Raw genomic sequence first — 10,077 nt, 5'->3', positions numbered from 1 at the left:
TACTAGGCATACAAAGCTGAAATATTCGTGCAATTTGCACAAAGCCTTTCAAACACCTAGAAACAAGCATTGTCGCCCCCACCTCACGGCGCTTGAGCACGTATTTTTTCTTAAAACAATGAAATAATTAAACTTAACCTCTTGGACGCGGAGCCTTGCAACACTGTCTTATGCTGTTCAGAGCAGCATAAGAAACACTTGATTTCACTATGGCTCGAAATCCGCAAACCATCATCTTCGACACTTCCCGTATTTAAAAGGATTTGATTGGTCCACGTTTTGAAATTAACTAGTTTTATTGGATTGCATTTACTGACGGATTGAAGTACCGAAGTACTGCGGGTAAGAGCCGGACTATATTTAAAAAAAATCAAATTTTGGTTCCCCTTTCGTGGTCACCGCTCATTCTTCATTCCGGGCCCCAACCAGGAAGATGGAGTGCGTCGTGGATTTCAAAGTTGTTTGGCCGCTACTGCGCAAGGATGGGTGGGCATGGAAGTCAGTAACAGGGCTACAGATCCAGTAAGTCTTATGAATTTTGCTCCATTTATTCGAACTAACTTTGATTATATATTGCTGTAGCTCTAACTATTTGAAGCCTGGCTGCAAGATTCGGGGCGGCAAGCAGGGAATGGACTTCTTCAACGGTGAAGATGCGCTCCTTGCGCACGTAAAGGCGGACAAGGGTCTGTGCGCCCGCCTCAATCTCTCCAACATCATGGTGCGTCCCAATGCAGTTCCACTCGGTAAGTGTATGTGCACTTCAAGCTTGTTTCGAGCTTTATGATGACATTTTGAACGTTTTCGGTGCGGCGCCTTTACCAGCTTCGGTCTCGAGTGCCCCAGGTACCCCGAGCAAGAGACAAGATCCTACAGACAGAAAACAGCCACTGAAAAAGCGTTCAAAGACGGTGGAGTCTCGCAAGTCTGCAGACAAGATGAGCGAAGATATGCAAACGCCCAATAAGAAGAAGAAAACGAAGAAGCAAGAAGCTAAGGAAGCCACAGAGCGACACCGCCAGTTGTCGTCGGTCACAAACATCTGGGGTGATGCCAATGCTCAAGGTATGTTGGTATGTTGTTGTGTGGTGTCTACAGTTGGCTATAACTTGGTGAATGTTTAGACAGGGACGACAGACAGGTTGAGGCTCCGAACCTCTATCCATCCGAGCAAGAGCACCGCGTTAATGTTGACACGGAAGGTATATACTGATTTATTTACGCTGACTTGAAAAGTTATGTTGACGCGGGTGTGTTCCTAATGGACAGACAGTGTTGACACCCCAAACGACGTTGACGGTCACTCTGGCGATGGCTCGGAAAGTGAATACGAAGACCCTCCAAACGCTGTTGAATCTGAAGGGGAACACGAAGAGGTTGCGCAGAATTTAGTAGCCGAATGTGATTATCGAGAGCATGATGAGGGTGAAGAGGACGCCGAAGACGCTTCGCTTTGGCATTCAGCTGTTGTAGAAACCCATTTTGAGCCCCTTTTATTTGACGATGCAGAGCCTAGTGATCCCAATCTCGTCTTCGGCGATGTCGAGAAGAGCATCGAGTCGAATGGAGAGGGTGAAGACTCTGTCGGGGTCGCAGATATGCTGGGCACAGACGATGAAGCCGAAGCTCTTGTTACTGAATCGGTTGTCGCCGAATCAAGCCGGGTCGCCGGCTTGTTGAACGAGGTCGAGCTGGAAAGGCTACATATGGCAGTGGAAGGTATGTTGAAATACGTTGTGTGTCCTGATGACAAAGTCAACTTATTAATCTGGATTTATGCTGACAGGGTCATCCGAAGTCTTTGACGACAACCGATTAGCTGATATGGCGGCTCGAGGCTAGACCGTGTAACCTAAAAATGAGATTGCGGATATTGTCGACGACCCGGACATGTACGAAGGTTACTGCGGACCGTCGAAATATGTCTTAGCATCGGCGAAATCACCACTGTCCCTGTTCTTGTACTTCATGCCGAGGGCATTCTGGAGGCACGTTGCGCGCGAGACACATCGTTATTGGGAGCAGACGTTTGACATTCGCCTGGAAAAGGCTGTCACGAAAGAGGCGCAAGTGACCCATCGACCACAAAAGAGTATAGACAAATTGCGTAGAGCGCTGGGGCGATTTGAGAGGATTGCGCCGCATGAAATTGTTCAATGGATTGATTTGATATTGTTGCACAGTTTGAACCCTCGTAAGCGTTTTGAAATGCACTGGTCTACAACGGAAGACGGCCTGATTCCTGATAGAACGTTCGGCAAAGTGATGTAACGAGATCTGTTTCAAGACATTGCGAGATTTCTCCATTTCTCGGACAATCAGGACGCTGCAGCAGCTCGTGGTCGTGCATGGAAAATCAGACATGTGTTGTCAAAGGTGGAGAAGACATTCAAAGAAGGCTACATTCTCGGCTTTCGCGTGGCTATTGACGAAGGTATGCTGCAACTAAGGAGCCGCCAGAATCCGACTCGTCAATATTTGAAGGATAATTCCCACAAATCGGGTACCAAGTGTGTGATGACGTGCTGTGCAGAATCAGAATACTGCAAAAGGTAAGTTGACGCTGTCAACTTTTACTCTCGAGGTGATGCTGACGTGTCATGGGTACGGCAACGTGTTAGAGTGAAAGTTGATATTGGCTGCAAAAACGACATCGAGGGTGCACAGTCAATGGATACAAAGAGCGGTCCAGCTGCGGTTGTACGAAATGTGGCGTATGTATTCTGGGGACTTCCATATTCGGGACGCCGTGTGGTAATTGTAGATCGCTTCTACACTTCGAATTCCCTGGCACAGCAGCTCCGTACCATGGGATTCGACTACGTAGGCACAATTCAGACAAATCGAGAAGGCTGGTGCAAAAGCGTTCAGTATCCGCTCAAGAAACGACCAGCCAGGTACAAGCGAGAATACTGGAGCTGTGGTGGAACGTAAGTAACTGGGCACGGGTGTGTTGTGGATTAATGTAGAGAGTGTAGACGTATCCGAGTGCAAAATATTCGCTACAGATGACGCGGGCTTCGCTTCCAGCTCAACGTGGGGACCGATTGGAACAACGAACCACGGCAGCCAAAACGCTAGGACTGCGAGACCAAGAAGCGCCAATAAAACCCCTTGGCGACTTGGTTTTCCACGCAGAAACGCCCGTTGATAGATGATCCACATTGCTGAAGCTTGGTCACTTGTAAGCTACCGCATAAAACTCGAAATGAATTCATCTCCCGACTTATTCCATCGAGTGCGTGAGCTGTACGTGTTCCCACCGCAAATGCAATTCGGGAGTTGATTACTGCTTTGTCTCAGTGTTAGCGTCCCGACATCAAGGATAGCACTCGCACCATCCATGATTGGCTGACCATATTGTGTTTTTCTTACTTTTAATACTTGTTTAGACAGTAAAATGTCTACTCGACTAGCCCTTCAACTCGATCCGCATAAACACTGTAACATCAGATTTACACAGTGTCCCATCGACGGTTATTGTCCGTTGCGCACCGCGCAGTAGTTGGTACAGTCGAGTTGGTTATGTGTGTCCGCTGTATTATAGGGGAGTGCGGTTGATCCGACCTGATCGCGGCCGTGGCACAACGCGCAATAGTGGATATAGTCGAGTTGGTTGTGTTTCTTGCTTCCTCGTCGCGAATTAATTTGTGAGAAGACTGGATTGCGGTCGGAAATAATAGCTCTTAGCCATTGGCTAATAGATGCTTTTATAGTCAATGGAATGGATCCGGTTATTTTGTGTCACCTGCATTTCGACGTGTGCTAGTACTAATTCGCCGATCGTAATTTGCGCGCGAAGTGCATATCTATCAAGAACTGTATTATCTCAACACCTCTCATATTTGCTGTAAAGGTCTATCGCATTTGAGCTATTCTCAGACATATGACATTTTGAGCTTTTCTACGGAAAACGTCGTGCAAAACAGGCATTGTGTATGGCATTCTTCGTGCAACACGAACGAAGAAGTCACAAATGCAAAAATATAGCATACATAGCTGATTTTCTCTTGTAATTTGCACGAAGCGTTTTAAACACCTAGAAAGAAGTATTGATATCCCCCATGGCGCTTTAGCACTTTATTTTTCTTAATAAAATAGTTATTAATATTATTAAGCTTAAAATTGGACAAGGTCTTGGTGCGTGCAGGCAATGTGGCGCCCAGAAGGTATTCACATTAAACGAATGTGAAGATCGCAAGCTTCCACTGCAAAGTACTGAAGAACGTGTCGGGAGTTAAACTGCGTGTGCGCAAACGTACCTGCTACCATATTTTGCATATAATCCCTAGCTGCAGTTAATGAATGTATCAGTAACTAATTCCGATCAACTTAGGTACTTTTTAAACGAAATCTATTTATTTATATATTAGCCGATTTGAGATGCTTAAAATGAAAAGAGTAAAGACCCTAGAGCAGTATCGGATAAACGCACACGTCAACAGGTAAGTAGGTTCGAGGACATGACCAACTGATCCCATCGCGTGACGATATGGCCGAACATAATAAAATGGCCTCGAGCCTGCTCTTTGCTCTCGAAACTTGCCAGACTGTCGAATACGACTTCGACACTCGAATCGTTTACCTCATTCAACGTCAGCGAGTAGCCTCCATCGTCAGTGATCCACTGAACATCGTCTTGGCCTGTCGATTCTACTTTGCGGCCACGAGCATTAGCCTTGGAGTCTCCGATGACGTAGTAGAACTTGAGCCTCCTCTTGCCTTCCACCACTTCAAGCCTGGCCCGCTCTATCAGACATAAATACCGGGCATTGACGCCGCCGTGAATGTTACGCACAAGCACGAGCTTATTCTCATTCAACACTTGCACCGTCTGGGTGTCGATCTCTGCCGTCACGTAGATATCTCTCGCTGTAGCCGTGAGGGGCCACTTACCTTCACCTTCCTCACTGGTCAAGCAGCCCACGAGGCTGTCGATCGAGCGGTCTATTCGCTTAATACATCGGACCTGGTCGCTTAGCCACTGCTTTCCAGGTGCAACAGCACCGTGGTAAACGTTCCATCCGAGATAAACCCCAACACACACTAACTCGGACGCCGTCCTTCCCGATTTCTCGTCATGGTGATGAAGGGCTTCGTCGAACTCTTGTTGTGAGAAGGGGAGGAAGAAAAACGCTTGGCTCATCGGGAAATGCACTCTGCAGCCGGCTTGTTGCTGGACTGGCTGCCACTTTGACTCAATACAACGCACTGTGACGTCGCTATGGACTTGGGTCGTGTCAGTGCTTAGTGTCGGAGCGATTGTTTTCGCTGCAGACTGAACGAATTGAGTAACCTTCCGGTGCTCTTTGAGCTTTTGATATAGCTGCACACTCTCTTCTCGGAGCCATTCACGCTCTAATACCAGCTGTTGCATTCGTTGCTGGACTTGAGTCGCTCTACTGTGACCGGTACAAACACCGTTTCGACGTAAGTGGGCCAGTCGCTGCTCCAGCTCTTGTTCAAGACGACGACACTCCTCTTCCATGCTCTTCTTCAGTATTGCACGACGTCCTCGGAAACGTAACATCCGCTGTACCGCCTTTCCGCATGGCTTTGAATCGTTCAAACTATAGATAGAGCTGGTGGGAATAGTACCACCAGACGTATGAGCGAGTGATGACGACATTGAAGAGCTGTTGTTGAGGGATACCGCAGGAAACGGAATGAGTGATTCTACAATAGCCGACAAGCAACGGACTGGCGATCCCATCGGAGTTGATTACCGTTTTGACCCAGCTTTAGCGTCCCGACATGAAGGATGGCACTCACACCATGCATGACTTGGCTGGCCATCTGGTGTTTTTCTTACTTTTAATACTTTTAAGGCATTAAAAGGTCTACTCGTGTTTTGCAATATTTTTTTAAATACCAAGTGAAGTGCGATATGGCTCCATTTATAGAAAACTAATATTTTTTCTAAACCCCATTGCATAACTTCTTATCGCAACAACTCGGTATATATTGTACAGTAGTATGCAACGGCACGCAGTTGGTACCTACGTTTGATTTCGGGATTGGGTGCGGCGATAGATGCTGAAGGAGAGGCAACATCACAACCTAAATCTTCAGCCAGAGTAATTGTAACGGGGTACGTAGCACTAAGTGTACCCTGGTTACATGAAGTGTGACACTTCACACTTCAGGAGTATGACATGTCATACTCCGGGATATTTGGTACAAGGTACCAAGGTCATTCAAAACCAACCATTGGTTAAATGACATTGCATTTCTATAGGTAACTGATAGTTTGTATTAACCACAAACTTAACCTACCTATAAATATACTCAGTTTACAATCTACCTTATTTAGGTCACTTCGCTCTCTTTAATTAAAGAGGGGACCTGTGAACTGCCGTTCACTGAGAGTTTGTATACTCTCGGAAGATAACTTCCTCTAGCGCAAGGTGCTGTGTGACCCCGTCACACTTGGTAGCACTTGTAGTCAATCCACGCCATCGCGGGTAGACTACCTGAACCTCCGAAGTTCGTTGCCATGGATAGGAACGACTTCTCCCATATGAACGACTCTCAGTTCGAGTCGGTTCGGAAGATGGCAGGCATCTTCGGGATGGAGGCCCTGCAGAGCCTGGTGGTATCAACACCGGCTGAGCAGCTCGAGCGCGTCAATGCATTCGACGCGTACGAGCAGGGCCTCATCGCGCATGTGCGGGAGAACCTGCAGGCTCCGGCGGCGGAAGCAAACCCGCCTCACCCGAAGCCAATACGGCTGAAGGTAAAGCCGTATGAAGGGAAGGAAGGCGAGAACCTTCACTTCTGGGTCCGAGAAGTAGAGCTCGCGATGGACGCGGCTCTGATCTCGACCGAGCAACTGCGTGTTGCTTTTGCACTCTCCAACCTTAGCGGTCGTGCTAAGAGTTGGGTGTACACTCGGGAAGCGACATCCCCTGGATGTTTCACATCCTGGGCTCAGCTGTGCGAACAGCTCCGAGCCGCGTTCCTCCCGGCGAACTACGAGTACCGCCAGCGTTCGCGCTTCCTCGCGTGTAAACAAGGAAGACGCGAACTGCACGAGTATGTGCAAGAGATACGGGAGCTCACGGCGTCCCTAGTGGGAAACCCACTCAATGAACACATCAAGATGACTGTGTTCATGGACGGCCTTCGAGTGGGCCCCGCACGCACTCAGCTGTTCCGGGTGCAGGCAAGCACCCTTGAAGAGGCGATTCAAGTGGCTCTTCAAGAAGAATACAGCCATCGCCAGGCGCGTACGCCGGCCTCAGCGTGGCCTGGGAGTTCCTTGTCGGCTCCCGGTCGAACAAGCCCCAACGGACCAGTTCCCATGGAACTCGGGTCCGCCGAACAGCGTGGCATCCGCTGCTTCGGCTGTGGGAAGATGGGCCACTTCAAGCGCGACTGTCCCGCGGAAAGACTCCGCAGACGGTCCTTCCCCAAGCCCGTCCTCAAGGGTCGCTGGCAGAAGCCAGGATCCCGGGGACAGGGGAACGCAGGGAACCAGTAGGGGCGGGGCGCCCTACTGGGGAAGAACTAAGTCTTCGTGATGGGTGCGCGGGTGGCGCGTACCACGGGGACTTAGCCCCTGAGAGTCTTCGCACTCTCGAATCGGCGAAGAGCAGCGGCGGGTCGCTCGTAGTACACGGATGTGTACGGGGGTACGATCACCCCTTTAGAATCTTGATTGACTCTGGGGCGTCGAAGAATTTCGCACGCCGCCAGACGGTTGCTCGTAACAGCAACAAGTTGTCCGAAGCTTTGCGAGAAAGCAAGGGCAACGGGACGGTGTCAGTGCGACTGGCCGACGGGAAGGTCGTCACTGTCCCCAACGTCCAAGTGGATCTGGCTGTCAAGTTTGAAGACTTTGACAGCCTCGAACAGTTCACTGTTCTCGATATGGATCCATATGATATGATCCTGGGCATGCCCTGGCTTGAGAAGCACGAGCCCTGGATCGACTGGCGAGGCAAGGCAATCGGTGCCAGCCGCCCTGCGCAGTCCGACAGAGCATTGGTGAGTCATGTTCCCACCTCTGTCAGGACCCGGGGCGCCCGCGAGGGCTGCCAGGGTACCAAAGCATCCGGCAGATGCTTGGGAGTCGTCGACGTATATGACGACTCCGAGGATGTTTTGATGGTGCCCGCGCCCAGAAGAGGCGCCGGCCAAGTGGGTAACTTAGGTCCACAGGCGGGTAACTTAGTTCCCGCAGACAGCTGCAGCTGTCATGAACACTGAGAACAGCGTGTTCAGAGTGGGTAACAGAGTTCCACTCACGGTCGCCCAGACCATAACTGAAGAGGAAGACGTCGGATACGCTTCCTGTGTGGGTAACACAGTGCCACACGCGGTCGCCCAGACCTTAACTGAAGAGGAAGGCGTTGAACACGCTTCCTGTGTGGGTACAACAGTACCACACGAGGCCACGAGTGCCTCGGATGTCGTAGCGACGACATCCCTAGACGTGGGCAGCAAAGCTCCCCGTCACAGAAGCCGTCGGCAAAGACGCCGCCGCCGCCTCAAGTCGGATCCGAACTTCGTTCCGATCGACGTCGCTTCAAGCGACTCGGAGTCCAGGGCCCGGGCTCCTCCGACAAGGCCGGTGGAAGAGTGCTATCACATCTTCGATAGCGAGACGGGTTTACCCGTCAAGGCATCTGGTGTCCACTTGGAACAGTTGCCAGAGGTTGCAGAGATACTGAACCTCGAGGAAATGACGGCTGAGTCTTTCCTGGCCAACCTCAAGGCTGGAGAGATCGCTGAGATGGTACTCATAAGACCTGAGACCACTCAGGAGGAGCTGAACTCCTCCTCTGTCTTGGACGAGAACGTCCTGGAAGACATGAACAAGCAGCGTCAGGCGCGCTTGGGTTCTGAGATTCTCAAGAACCCCAAGGATCCGGTGTATCCTTTGGTGACGGAGTATGCGGACGTGGTGAATAAACACCCACCGACCCAGCTCCCACCGGATCGAGGCGTACGGCACGAGATTGATCTCGTGCCCGGCACAAAGTATTGTGTCACGAGGCAATGGCCTCTCCCGCGCGAACAGTGCGAGGTCATTGATGCCTTCTTCGCCGCGAAAGCGAAGGCAGGCATGGTGCGGGAGTCGAAATCCCCGCACTCGACGCCGACTTTCTGCGTTCGTAAGCCGAACGGAAAGTGGCGTCTGGTTCACGCTTATAACAAGCTGAACAACGCAACGGTGCCGGCCCAAACACCGATCCCACGAAAGGATGTGTTGTTGAACAACATGGCCGGGAGCGTACTGTACAGTGCGCTGGATTTGGTAGACGGATACTACCAAATCCTGATGCGAGAGAGTGACATCCCGCTCACCGCGGTAAGCACTCCAAGCGGCATGCTTTGGGAGTGGCTCGTCATGCCGCAGGGCTTGTCTAACGCCCCGGCGACGTTCAATCGCCTGGTGACGCAATTGTTCCGCCCTTTGCGTACCTTCGTACAGACGTACTTCGACGACATTTTCGTCCATAGCCGTGCCGAGGGAGGCAAGACGGCCATGGAGGTGCATCTAGGACACCTCCGTCGAGTGTTGGACGTGATGCGAGCAAACAAGCTCTACACCAACATTGACAAGTGCGTGTTCGCGTCACCAGAGATTCAAGTTCTCGGTTGCTTCGTAAGCAACGTGGGCGTTCGGGCTGACCCAGACAAGGTCAAGGCCATAGCAGCATGGCCGACGCCCCGATCCCAGAAGGATCTTCGAAAGTGGTTGGGTTTGGCCAACTACCTTCACAAGTACAGCGCTGGGTACGCGGGCTTCGCTAAGCCTTTGTCGAGCCTCCTTCAGAAGGACGTCGACTGGCGCTGGGAGCAAGAGCACCAGGATGCTTTTGACAGCATCAAGGCCAGTCTCCAAGAGGCCCCTGTCCTGGCTCTGCCGGACGAGACGAAGCCGTTTAGCGTCGTCTGCGATGCCTCCGATTACGCCATCGGGTGTGCATTGCTGCAGGACGACACGGCTGGACAGGAACGAGTCATCTCATTCCAGTCCAGGCAGCTCAAAGCCGCCGAGCGGAACTACCCTGTCCATGACAAGGAGCTCCTGGCAATGAAATATGCCCTTGTGAAGTTCCGTGTTCA

The 10,077-nt window shown here is 51.0% G+C and overlaps 1 protein-coding gene across 1 annotated transcript; it reads right to left on the bottom strand.

The window, feature by feature from the left end:
• Positions 1 to 4,438: 4,438 nt before the first annotated feature.
• On the bottom strand, positions 4,439 to 5,449 carry PITG_11400 (cleavage induced hypothetical protein; the record flags this gene model as incomplete). Its single annotated transcript, XM_002900944.1, has 1 exon — positions 4,439 to 5,449. One exon carries the CDS (start codon positions 5,144 to 5,146, stop codon positions 4,439 to 4,441), a length of 708 nt encoding a protein of 235 aa, XP_002900990.1.
• Between the last annotated feature and the right edge of the window lie 4,628 nt (positions 5,450 to 10,077).

This window comes from Phytophthora infestans, genomic scaffold, assembly GCF_000142945.1.
Source record: "Phytophthora infestans T30-4 supercont1.23 genomic scaffold, whole genome shotgun sequence".
NCBI classification, from domain to species: domain Eukaryota; phylum Oomycota; class Peronosporomycetes; order Peronosporales; family Peronosporaceae; genus Phytophthora; species Phytophthora infestans.
Note: the sequence above shows the minus strand (reverse complement) of the source record. Positions and strands in the feature narration are given on the sequence as shown.